This window comes from Xiphophorus couchianus, chromosome 11, assembly GCF_001444195.1.
Source record: "Xiphophorus couchianus chromosome 11, X_couchianus-1.0, whole genome shotgun sequence".
Lineage (NCBI taxonomy): Eukaryota > Metazoa > Chordata > Actinopteri > Cyprinodontiformes > Poeciliidae > Xiphophorus > Xiphophorus couchianus.
In genome coordinates this window covers 12,466,437-12,480,337 of record NC_040238.1, presented here as the reverse complement: position 1 = coordinate 12,480,337, position 13,901 = coordinate 12,466,437, and the positions used below count along the sequence as shown (strand labels likewise).

The 13,901-nt window shown below is 39.5% G+C and overlaps 1 protein-coding gene across 4 annotated transcripts in view; it reads left to right on the top strand.

The window, feature by feature from the left end:
• cadm1a (cell adhesion molecule 1a) overlaps nt 1-13,901 on the top strand; it is a 396,597-nt gene that overhangs the window by 309,511 nt on the left and 73,185 nt on the right. For all 4 annotated transcript variants that reach the window (XM_028031634.1, XM_028031635.1, XM_028031636.1 and 1 more), the window contains exon 5: nt 893-1,030. In XM_028031634.1, coding sequence (XP_027887435.1) covers nt 893-1,030 — 138 coding nt within the window. The remainder of the gene's footprint in view (nt 1-892; nt 1,031-13,901) is intronic.

Here is a 13,901-nt window from a genome sequence, read left to right as displayed (position 1 = left end):
CCAGTCGGTTGTTGCATAATGACAGTTTGACCCTCAGAAAGTCTTTTGTGTTCAGGCTGAGAGTCTTTGACTGAGACGGTTCAAATTTCACACACAAACCTCAGAGTGACCCCTGAGCGTGTACTCTGATGATCAGACCTGTTTTCCTGTTTGTGGCGTTCTGAGTGACTCTAAATGTCAGCTGTCATCAGGAGTTTCTGCCGACACGCTTGTTAAAGAGCAGCGCCGCTCCGCTGGTCCACTGCATCAACTTATACAGGAAAAGATCTGGAGTTTCAACTCCATTAGGTAACATGCTACTGTTAGCATGTTGGCTAACAGGAGAATTTTAAACATATTACGTATCCCCTGATTCCTCTAGAGTTTGGAGGAATCATGATCATGATCTGGAGGATCTGTGGGATTAGATCTGGAGTATTAACTCCACTAGCTAACATGCTAATGTTAACATTCTAGGTAAGGTAAGGTAATTTTATTTATATAGCATATTTTCAGCAGCAAGGCAATTCAAAGTGTTTTAAATGAATTAGAAAAAATACAAACAAAACAACAAAACCATAAGAGAAGATAAACATACTATGTATCCCATGATTCCTCCAAATGATGGAGGAATCATTTTAACTCTGTTAGCTAATTGCTAATGTTCCATTTTAGGTAACAGGAGAATTTTGCACATACTACATGTTACATGATTCATCCAAATAATGGAGGAATCATGGAATCTCCGGGATAAGATCTGGTGTTTTAACTCCACTAGCTAACATGCTAGCATGTTAGCTAGCAGGAGAATTTAAAGCACAACAAATGTCCCATGATTCCTCCAAATTCAGCTGTGATGGGAGTTTGTGGAAACAACTTCTGTTTCCTCAGTGTTTACTTTGTCCCGTCCCAGTTCCTCCCGGTAACCCCGTCATTGAGGCCAAGGATGAGGTGCTGAGCGAGGGCAACGAGACGGAGATGACCTGCACCGCCATGAGCAGCAAGCCTGCAGCCTCCATCAGATGGATGAAGGGAGATAAGGAGCTGAAAGGTGGGGGGTGAAAACACACCATCACTGCTTCAGGCTAATATCATATGAGTCTGGATACAATCTCAATCAGCCAATAGATACAGTTTTATTATGTGAATGCTGTAGGGATTGACACTGAGTTTCTGTTGTTTTTTACAACATTGTCTACATTATAAACATACTATAATAGTTATAATATAGGCATTATAAATGTAGGTTATTTTTAGTTAACTTGCTATCCGTAGCCAATGTATTTAGGCTGCATCTTAGCTTATATAATGAATGAACTAAATTAGTGTTGGTATTCTTGCTAGGGATATTTTTCATGCTACTGTTAGCATTTAGCTATTTTATTTGTGCCAATTTAGATGATAAAGTATTATCATCCTTCTAGTGAATTGTAATGTTCATCAATATGGTAGTGACAGCAACTGTTAGCATGTTAGCATGATCAGCACTGATCAGCATTTTAGCTAATTGTAGCTTATACACTGCTTCTAGCATACGAGATGAAGTAAGTTAATGTTAGTCAACATGCTAATGTTAGCCCAGATGTTATGGTTGGTATATTATCTCATACCACCTTTTTAGGATATTTCAGAAGCTTCAGTGTTGTTCTCAAACTTGATGTAAGAAGTTAATGTTACATGCGACCTTTAGCACTTTAGCTAACATTAGCATTTTACCAAATTTTAGATTTAAAGTCTACTATTTTAATACAAGATGGACTAGATGGATGTTGACATGTCGAAAACTCAACTTCGTAGACATCTGTTAGCACACACCATGGAGTTAGTATTCATACAGGTGCTAGTTCTCATGCGACTATTAGCATTTTAGCTAACATTGGCGTTTTAATTATCTCTGGTTTATACACTGTCAGTATGATAGGAGAAAGTGAATGTTAGACTACATGTCCTAGAGTTTTAGTTAACAGAAGAATTTCAGCAAAAAAAAAAAAATTGTAGCATGTCTCCATGCTAGATGGATTAAGCGAATGCTAGCCAACATTTTAGCTATGAACCGAATAGCCAGTTTTAGATTATGTTGTTTTTTTTCTACTCTAGATGCAGTAATTTAATCCCAGTCAACACTCATGATAAAATTTAAATTTTAGTTAACATTAGCATTTTTACTAATTTAATTCAAGTTTTCCTGATACAATTGATTGTACTACTGAAATGCAACCCAGACAGGTTTAGCACGCCAAAAAGGCTGTCATAAAGTCGTATTAAAACAAAATAAAGTGTTTGTTTTTTATTAAAAAGCATTGTAATATAATTGTACACTGAGTTTCAAATGGAATTTTAAAAATCTCATGTTTTAATAGTTTGAACGTGTCGGCCGTTTTGTTGATTGATCTTAAATGTGTAAATAAAAGTTGTATATAAGGGGTTTTGAATATCTACATAAACAGCTTGTCGTAGTTTCTACGGCAGCCTGTAGGAGTCTCTTTTGAGTCGCTCTTTGTTTGGCACCTTGCTACTGCTTAGAGTGACCGTACCTGGAGTTTTGCTAAATAACTCATCGCTCTCACGATCTTAGGTGCACGCAAGCCTCTCCACCACGACAAGGTGGCGACTCTGCAGAGAGGAAACATTCACACCAACACACACACACACACACGCCCACACACACACACACACACACACACACACACACACACACCCCACAAACAACCCCCCACCCTCCCCACACACACACACACTCAATTAACTGGAAAGACATATCTTTGGTCTAGCTGGGTGAATCCCGGCTACCCGGGAAAACCCATGCTAGCATGCTGCAATGCTAACAATGCTACCTAGTTCTTGAAAATTTGGGGTCTTTCACAGTCTCTGCCTCTCCATCACATACAAACCCACACCCGCACACAAACACACACAAAAAATATAAATTTTAAAAATATTTCTATCTAATCTAGTAAAGATGAATAAAGAAAAATCCCAGTCCCATATGCAGCCTGTGATATAGTTCCGTTCATTTCCATTTCTACCTCAGACAGGTGAAGAAACAGTTCCTTTTCGTCTGCTTGACTTCCTCCTCGATTTGATTGGCCTTGTCGTTGATCTCTTTTATCTTTACGTGGAGATGATCGTTCAGCGCCGCCTGGCTCTGCAGCTCTTTCCTCAGGCGCTCCAGCTCGGTTTTATACCTGCTTTCATTGTCGCCGCATTTTTGTTTGAGGACCATGATATCCTGCTGGAACTTGTTCTTCTCGGCCGTCAGGTGGTTTATGAGCGCTCTGTCGTTGTTGAGGTTCTCCTCCAACGTTCGCAGCTGTTCTTGCAGGCACAGAACGTCGGTTTCGAACTTGGAGTTGATTTCCTGGTGGGAAGTTCTGACCACTTCCAGCTCTCTGTACAGAATCGACCCGATCTCATCACACGTTCCCACTGAAGCGGGAAGCATCGTGTGCATCCTTTCCAGCTGCAGAACCTCGTTGTCACGTGTCAGCTTGCAAGTGAGCTGAAGGTGGGTCACTTCTCCTTCCGGTTCAAGATCTTCTCTCAAAGTATCGTCCTCTTCTCTCAGCATAAGAGAGTCACTGACGTCGTCCTCACCAAACTCGTCTAGGGAACTGGCTGTGTCGTCAAGTGGTTGCTCCAGCATCGACTGCATGTTCAGAGAGATTGAGTCGTTCTCCTCTATGGTCGTCTTGGAGTCGCTGTCTGTGGTCAGGTCCTCCCCCAGCGTGTCCAGCTCCAGTTTCAGCATGAAGACGTCCGGCTTGTACTCGATCACCTCGTTGGTTGAAAGTTTGAATTCCAGCAGCTCTGGTTGGAGATAATTTGCCATTTTTTCCTCGAAAACGGTCCGATCTCAAACGTGGAAAAGAACAGTAGCGACAGTCGCTGTGCGCACTCAGTGGTTCAACAAACCGCAATGAGACTTCAGAGACGTTGATGACTGTGAGGTCAAAGGAACTGGTGTGACATCATCATCATATCATCGTATGATGTCACAGTGCTGTTCACACCATGATGTTCCACCGTCTTCTTAGTTTTGTTCAAAATCAGCTGTTATTTAGTGAGGCATTTAGTTCCCTTTGTTTTTGACAATAGTTACGTTACAGTAAAAAAATGATAAGAAAATACAAACCTATAAAATAGACAGTAATAAATAATAAATCAGAAATACTTTATTAATCCAAAAGGGAAATTATACCTGTGACAGTAAAAAAGTTTGCGGCATGATAAATTGCCCCAGTAATTATTGTGATAAACGATAATATGGCTGTTTTGATAACATTTTCAGGTAATGTGTTGATGATGACATCATAATGCAAATTTGCCCATTTTAATTTTTTTTTTTTTACCAATATATTTTTTATTGAGATTTTTCACTTTGGAAATACAAGCATGTAATTATCTGAGCAGGTTCTCTTTGTAGTTATTACATGACAGTAATTATTTTTACTCAACTCAGACAAATAAAAATCAAAGAAATAAAGGGAAAACAAAAAATGGGGGAAAAACGAAGGAAAAACAACAAAGAAAAAGAAAAAAACACACAGCTTCTCAAAAACAGGGGTATTCAAGCAGATTACAAATTGGTCAGATATGAATGTACACATCTATACAACATGGCACACCACAGGTTCCAGCAAATCAGAACTCAAACAGACCCTCTGTCAAGTCTAAGTCCTTAATAAAATTAATGAAAGGCCCCCAAATCCTCTCGAAGAGATACCGTTTGGATTTCCTAACACTAGAATGGCTTGAGTTAGGCCATTTTGACATATACCTATTTCGGCTTAGATAGTCCAACTGGCCTGAAGGATCTTATCTAGCAGGTGCTTTTGTTCTGTAAATAGGGCCATTACCTTAGAAGTACCCTGGTAATGGCCTCAACGCATCTCACAGTTGCACAATTGTTCCTTAGACTTCGACTTCGACTGACTTTGTTGTCATTTTCAATGCACAGGGTGTATACAGAACGAAATTTCGTTGCATACGGCTCAGAATAATGTTTGAGGTTCCAATGTTGTGAGTAAAATAAAATACAGTATAAAATATGAATATAAATCTAAATATAAAATATAAAGTGCAGGACTGACAGTAAAATAGAAGTTATTTAGCTCTGTACATGTGCAAGGTATAAAGTGGAGACCAGCTTTTGAGTGCAGTCCAGTTAAGAGTTCAGCAGTCTGATGGCAAGTGGGAAAAAGCTGTTTCGGAACCAGGTGGGCCTGCACCGGATGCTGCAGAACCTCTTTCCAGAGGGCAGCAGGGAGAACAGTCCATGGTGGGGGTGTGAGGGGTCACTGATGATGTTTCGGCCTCAGGACACGCATCCTGCATCGATGGTTGACCTGACACTTCGCCCTTTTGCCTGAGCTGGGTGTGGAAGGTTGTTGCCGAAGCAGTTTCTCCTTGTGTGCCTTCTTCTCACTCACATGAGAGTTACCGAACTCTTTTGCAAGCTCAACCAGGAAGTCCACCCGTCTCTCCTGCACCCCAATGCATGCCTGATAAAGCACATGTGCATTCAGTGCTGCCATGTCAATCATGTTTGCCAGGTTTGCTGACCAGCTGTCACATAGTGATGGAACCTTGGTCACCCCCCGCAAGATTATGACTGAAATAAATGCCATTAGTTCTTGTGAACTAAATAGGTGAAGCAGTCACCTATTTATCCTCCACAGCACAAAAGGCTGCATGCAAATTTGCATGTGCAAAGTCTCCCAGATTTCTTTTGCTTACACTTTTTGCATAATTTTTTTGAGGTGGATCAACACAATTAATTTGGTTAGTTTATTTCTAAACTGTCATGTTATACCCTCTTAGCTTTATTTCAAAGAGAAACATTACTAATTTCTTTTAGAAAAACCTTTGCATATTTTTTGAAACAGATTGTATGTTTTGCAAACTCTATGTACATTTGGCAAAATGACCTGGATAATGCAGCACAACATCATGGATCAGCTGCAAAAGGTCACATCTCTCCCAAAACACTTCATGTATGCTTCAAAACTAAACTGAAGAGCACTACCTACAGGAGATCTGATCTCCTGCAGGTATCATAGATACCCACCCCCAACATGGACAATTCACACTCCTACCTTCTGGCCTGACGGTCAACGACCACATTTACAATTGAAGAAGGGATGCTAATTTGAGCCATCAGAGTCGTCAGGGTGGACTCCGGCCTTTTGGCCCTGTTGAGCCGATATGGGAAGGACTCGAAAACCGTATCATCCTAGTGTTTTCCTAATATATGTTATTTTTTCTAGCGGCAAATTAGACGACATCTGTTTTAACCACTGCGTGGCACTAGGTCTACTGATATTTTTCCAAGCCAAAGCAATACATTTTTTTGCAGCTGACGAGCTTATATCTGTAAAAGTACATTCTGATTTACTAAAGTTATGTTCCCCAGGGTGTAGAGCTAACAGGAACAATTTAGGATCCAGTGAAACTTGCTTTAAGATCATTTTTTTCAATTATATCTTTCACCTCTGTCTGCATCACTTTAATTTTTAATAAAAACTTTACACTGGAACTGGAAGAAATTTTAAATATCCCAAATAAAATACAACAACCAAAAACAACAAATAAAAGTGGAAGTAAAAAAACCACACACACACACACAACCGAAACCATAAATAAAATGAATCATGAATTCTCTGTAAACAAAATTACCTTTCCAAGAATATTAATCTGCAGAATGAAAATCATTGAGTTCATTTTAATTTATCATGTGACTAATTGATTTACTGCAACAACTTCCTGCCAAGAGTTGATGGAGATGCTGAGTGTCCAAGGAGTAAATGATGTGAATTATAATCCGTTAGTTAAATCAAGCTTATGAAGTTTACTTTAAATGTCTAAATCGGTGTTTTAAGTTTTAGTTCATTTGAATATTAGACAATGTAGCAAGTGAAGGACTTTAGTGATGAACCTTCAGGTTCAATAAAACACAGTGAAAGCAAAAACATCATGCGGTTACAACCACTGATGTTTGCAACTTAAAATATTGGCTCCATCTAAAATAAACAGCATATATATGATAAAACAAATGCACAGTTTTAGTCCATATTTAAGACATACTCATTTTCAAAATAATAAGACTCATAATATTAACTCCCTAACAACTTGTCTTCCATCTTATGCTCTTGTTAAGCTGCCATTCGTTAACACACAGGCAGGAAATTGAATTTTCAAAATAAAAGCATCAAACACCAAAACTGAAAGTTAATCTTGGATAAAATCAAGTAAAGCCAGTAAGCACCAAAGAGAGATCAAAACAAATAAAGAAGTTAATTTGGGGTTATTTACATACAGTAATAACTATTGTAATTTTATTTTTATGTAGTTTTACCGTTTAACCAGTTTGTTCTCATAATGCACCGGGCAAAAATAACGATAACACAAACAGATTCAGCACGTTTTCTGCCAACGCGTCTTAATTTCTCTTCGCAGCCATTAGAACGAGCCGTTCGTATTTCCTGTTTGCGTTTCCATGAAAGCCTCAGTGATGTGTGCAGGTGTCCGCGCCCTCACAGCCTGCATGCCATCATCAAAGGCAGCGGCGCTTCAGAAGTGCGGGTCGAGCTGAGGGAGGAACAGGCCCCCTGCTGGGCGGCTCCACCTCAGCGGCCGGCCTCCGGCTCTGCAGAGACTTTCAAACAAACGTCCAATCAGGAGCCGAGCTGCAGGCTTCACAATGCGGCACATTAACCCCAAACACAGCACAGATTCATCCTGCATCATCTGGTTCAGCTCAGACTTAGTGCAGTCAGGGGCGTGTCTAGGTTTTTTGTGTCTAGGTTTTTTCTTAGGGGGGCCGCTGCAGTCTGAAATTACAATAGACCCTGTGCCAACTACTTATTTATCCAAACAAAACACATGTTTGATTCAGCATTTATGCTAAATGAAAGTGATATTTGTTGAATAGTGAGTAAAAAATGTTGATCCCATGTATGTTAATTAATATGTGATGTCTGATTTTTAAAAAATAAAGTTTAAACAACAACAACAAAACAACATGTTATTAAACAACAAAAGAAGCATTTCTGTCGTCTACTGACATGCAGTGCAGACAAAGGCTTTTACAATATGATATGAATAAAGCGACAAACATTTTCCCATGATATAAGTTAAATAATCTGCCACGTTTTCATCAATATTAAAGGATTATTGACTTTAAACATCCTCCTATTTCATGTTTTGTCTTATTTCTAGTGCGCTAAGATATTTGGACAAGAAGCCAGACCAAAAATACTTGGTAAGATTTTGTGTTTTTGCAGTGTATTAAAATGATCTTATGACCTAAATTATGTAGATTTAACAAAAAAAAGCGAAATAAACATGTAAGCGGGTAAATACTTTCTGTCTGTGTTTTACAAGCCTCTTCCTAAATGACGCTGTCGGACCTCAGAGACGAAGCGACGCTCGCGGGTCTCAGCTAAAATTCAAACCCAAAATATCTGAGAGGTTTTCCATCACACCTCTGCTTTCATCTCCATTTCAAAACTATTTGAAAAAGGCCGTTTTATCACCTGCAGCACCGAATCCGACTCTGCTTACTGTCGCTCCCATAAAGCTTTTTATTTAAGAACAGAAAAAAAACCCCAGTGACTGTGCATTAGAGCGAGTGCATCTGTCTGGATGTGTAAGTGCATAACCAACGCACTTACAGGGACGTCCTGTCACCTCTACTCGCCTCTGAGAGTCATTATTTTATCTGCAGACAGAACCAAATCACAGCACAGACATTATCTTTCACTTACGTCTCAGAAAGTCTCGTCAGACGCCATCAGGGTTACGAAATCAGGCGTTTCCATGGCGTCACAGCGACGGCAGGTTCACGTGCAGAGATGAAAAGAGGATCAGTTTGAGCTTCGTTTGGTTCCATGAAAAACAAAGCGGGAAGCAAAGACGACTGCATGTCAGTACAGTAGAATATCCTCCGAAAGTTCATCAATAACTGAATGATTTAATCAAAGTAAAATAATTTTTCTTTCTCAGGACGTTATTGAATTAGGTTGACAAAAAAAAACCAAGGAGATAAATCACAAAATTTCATTGCTGAAGAAGCTTGATGTTCATGGACTGCTGCCTTGCAGTATATTGCAGGAAAGTTAAGTGGAAGGAAAACATTTGTAGCCTTTAGAGGGAGTGCGGAGCAAGGCCAATGGAGGAGATTGATCTGAAGAGGCTCCCGTCTGCTGATGAGCTTTATGGAGGTGCGGGTTTCATTTCCCAGCTGGACTTGGTACAGACTCACACAAAAGCAACCAAATCACCATGGCAACAGCAGAAAGGAGGCCTGGCCAGAACCACATAGAGAATCTATAGAGTATTATCAAGAGGAAGATGAGCTGAAGGTTCTGTCAAAGCAACTTGGGCTTCCAGAACCTCAGCAGGTTCTCCTTCACTCAAATCGTTTCATTTTTGTTCTTTTTGGTTCATTCCATTTCCACTGCTTCTAGAAACAGCCAATGTGCTTTAAAAAAAAAACACCCAGCTGGTTTTTAGCAATAAGTTAATATTTTGTAGCAATAAGTTCATGTTTTCTGGTGTCTGGAAAATGAGCTGTTTCAGAAACCTCCGCAATGTAACGTCATAAATCAGCAGCCACTGACCCTCGTCTAGTAGCCCCTGTGTGTTACCTAGCAACTCAAACAGAACTCTGCCCGTTACCCGGCAACCCAAACGGAACTCTGCCCATTACCTGGCAACCCAAACGGAACTCTGCCCGTTACCTAGCAACCCAAGTCAGACCCTAAAACAGCCCATTCTGAAATGAGCTGAAACCAGACTAAAATCTAATTATCTGAATGATTTTGTGCAAAAAATGTAACTTGGTTTATTTAGCTCATAAACCGGCCATAACCTGTTCAAGGAAGCGTAATATCTAACCTTTAAACGTTTATATTTTGAATCTTTCTGCATTTTTATTTGTTTTTACTTAAACTGAGAATCCATCAGAGCATCAAACGATAATTTCCCCGACTTTAAGCAACAAGTAACCAGAGAAGTTGTTGTCTAAAATTAGCCGTGTAGACGTGTTTGAAGAGGCGTGTGCGCCGGGTGCTTCATGTGGTCTTCTTCTTCTTGACACATTAGAATTAGCGCTAGCCGAGGCTTTAGCTGGAGGAAAATAACCGACTGTGATGCAGTGAAACTCCTGACGAGGTGGATTCACGCTTCTGCGGCTTTGACCTCACAAACCACTTTACAGAGTCCATAAAATACGGGACGGTACGCTTTCCTCATATTTTCTGACTCTGTAGAGTCACTTTGGACAGGTAATTATGTTCAGACATTTGAAAACAAGATTTTATGTCTTTAATCGTATGTAAGCAGATGAATCAAAGTGTTTTGCTGTTGTTTATCAGGATTTAAATGGATAGAGGTAACCAATGGCCGGAGCAGATGCAAAATACAGATTTCCTATTTAAATGGCTTCATTCCCCCGTTTTTCTCTCAATTTAAACAAAAGTTTCCCTGCTTAATGGTAAATATTTTAAAAATGATTAAATATTTACCTTCAACCCCCACACCGTTCACACGCAGGCCGACAATAAAGACTGACTGACAGCCATTAGAGCTTTTTAACACGTGTTTATTTTTAGTTTTGTGTGCTAATTACTGTGAGAAACTTACTGACAGAACCTGAAAGATTCTGCTTTGTAATCTCCCAAAATCCGCCTGACATCTGAAAAGTTTTCATTTCCAGTCAGAAATCTTCAAAACGCTTTGAGAAATCTTAGAATTTACTTAAAAACTCAGAAGTTAAGATCACAGGACACAAAAGTATATTTCTGAAGAAATCCAGAACGCTTGACCCACGTCAGACAGTTTAAAAACCAATTCTACCAAACACTGAAAAAACTATTGAAGTGCTGAATTCAAGAAAAAAAACTAAACTTCTCTTTAACCCTTTTCCACCTGAAACAGGAAAGGTTTAGTTGGAATTCAGACCACTGACTAAGTAATTGCACATTTTGACATTTAGAAAATTCAATTGCTTAATGGAAACACACCAATTTTGAAAAAACTCTTGATTTTCGATAAAAAGTTTGTTGAAATTGGTTTGTTTCACGGAACTGCAATGGAATCACTTTTTTTGCGTCACGCGAGTCACATGATCAACAAGCGGGTTGTTCACTGGAGAAGAGGGAGAAGACAACAGGAAGTAGTTACATGATGACACAGCGTGGTTTTTAACAGCTGCATTTCCATCACATATGAGTGCAAAACTTGGTCAAATACGATTATGTAGTCGCAACGTTTCCATTTAATTAGAAATGCAGGTAAACTTATTAAAATACATGCTGCTCTTTACTCCTGCGACTACTTCCTGTCACCGTCTTCTTCATGGTTTTTACTCCAGTAGTGTTGGTTTGTTGATCACGTGACCTGTATGATGTAAAAAGTGTTTTCATTGAAGTTTTGCGAGATAAACCAATTTCAATACAGCCAAAAAAAACAAAAAGCACTTCATTGTAGCGCCAAAACATTTTCTCTAAAAAAAAAAAAAAAACTGGAATTTTTCAAAATGTCTTATTACGCTATTATATGGTGAGTGGAAACACAGATAATAGCTTAAGGCATGAACAAACTTATTGATGCGTGATTTTAATTGTTTACTGTTTTATGGAGGCTGCACTGTGGCGCAGCCTGGCAGCAAGAAGGTCCTGGGTTCGATTCCCGGCCCGGGGTCTTTCTGCATGGAGTTGGCATGTTCTCCCTGTGCATGGTGGGTTCTCTCCTGGTTCTCCGGCTTCCACAGTCCAAAAACATGATTGTTAGGTTAACTGGTCTCTCTAAATTCTCCCTAGGTATGTGTGGGTGTGTGCGCATGGTTGTTTGTCCACCCCTGTCTCTGTGTTGCCCTGCGACAGACTGGCGACCTGTCCAGTCGCCTCTCGCCCGCAATGTTAGCTGGAGATAGACCAGCACCTCTTCCGACCCCAATAGGGACAAGGTTGTTAGAAAATGGATGGATGGAAACACTGTAATTGTGTTTTTTCAACTTTAGCAGAATTTTGACACAGTTGTGCGCACATTTAGTGAGAAACAAGATGTTATATGTCTTTTATATATATAAATATCTGGTTTCCTCACAAAGACTAAATATTTCTAAAGATGCTCCTTTCAGACTCATTTTTCAATTAAACAGCCAAAGTATTCAGTCTAATTCCTCTAATTCAGACTCATGTTTCAGTGAAATTTGCTTTAATGTTCTGCAGATAACGATCCAATCCAATCATCTGTTTCTACATCCACAGATCCTTGATCTTATTTACATCCTTCCCCTTTTATCCTGTTAGTTTCTGTGATTTATATCCCTACTCTTCACACTAACAGTATGGTGAAAGTCGCATAAAAACAGCAGTCCTCGCTGCCCGGGTCGCTTCCTTCTGCTCTTTCAAGGCCGACAGAAATAAGGTTTTTTATTGACTGACAGGGAGCAGAGGAGCCATTAGACTGCAGAGCTGAGAGACAACCACGGGGCGATTTCAGTAACCGCGCTCTGCCCCGGCAGGAAGTCCCCTGATACAGATAAAACAGATAAAACAACAATCAGGGGAACGTATGTGTTGGTGTTCCAGGGATGTAATGTAGATTTTGCACATTTTCTTTACCTCTTTTCTACAACAGGTCATTGTCGAAAGGGGGGCAAAAACAAGAGTAGTAAATGTCCATCAAAAAACTCAGAAATTTCTGAGCATGAAAAGTTGAAAACTTGCTAGAAATAAATCAAATTATGAAATTAATCTCAGAAATGTTCTAGAAGAGAACAGGGATGCTTTTGAGTTTCAAAAGGCAAAATTTAGACTTTTGGAAATATTTCTGACTTTCAAAGTTCAAAATTTGTCATTTCAAAATGTGAACATTTTGAAATTTTCACATTTCAAAATGTTTACATTTTGAGTAGAAATTTCTCAAATTAATCTATAAATGTAAATTATTTCTCAAGCAAATTTTCTAATTTTGAAACTGAAATTTTCTTGTTATTTCTAGATAATTTCAGAAATGTATCTCAAAATTTCTGAGTATTTTTTGCGGAAATTTGCTCCTCCTTTTTCCACTATTCTGCAACGCTCTGATTAGTTGTTTGCTAAAAAAAAAAAAAAAATTGCTGAGATCAGTTAATGTTTTTCAAATATTTGCTGGCTTTAGCTGTTTGCAGGTGTTTGTCTTCGCTAACCAGGAACAGTCAGGACTCGACTGACGTTTTCAGAGGAAAATATGACACTCCTCCACCTCTGTCTATTTCCTGGAGGACACTGAGCCCTCAAGTTTTAGTCAAACCCATTTTGCTGCACATTGTCTCTGCTTGAACAGATAAATATTTGATGTTGCACAGTTTGACAGCTCAGTCGTCCATCTTTTGAAATGACTTTGTCCCAGAGATCCGGGCGCCATTCGGGTTGGGCTCCACGCCGCGCACAGGAGGGCTCCTCCATTTTACCTCTACGTAGCACAAATGGATGTTGAGTTAGCATCTGGATGGAGGATGATGAATTAATCAGTGTGGGAGGAGAATAAAGTGACAGGTACTCAGCACCTAAAACCTTCCAGCTGAGCTGTACTTGTTCTGATTCGTGTAGATTCGGCCCGTAGGAGCCGCTCTGAACGCGACGCTTGGAGAAGACGGCATTGTTCAACTGTGAAGAGTTTTTTTTTTTTAGCTGATGGCAGATGGGAAAAGGAAGGATAGGCAGGAAATAAGATGGCAGCTCATTAATCAGCCCAATAACCTCACACTTTCTGCTAGTTGGACCTTCTTCTCTGGAACCTTTCTACAGGTTTGTGCCCACATTGGAGCAGGAGATGTTGTTTTTAAATTTAAAAGCATTTTAGGACTAAAAACATGAACTGAAGGATTGTGTGATGGTGTTGCTCACTGATTTGATCCTCATCCTGACGTTAAA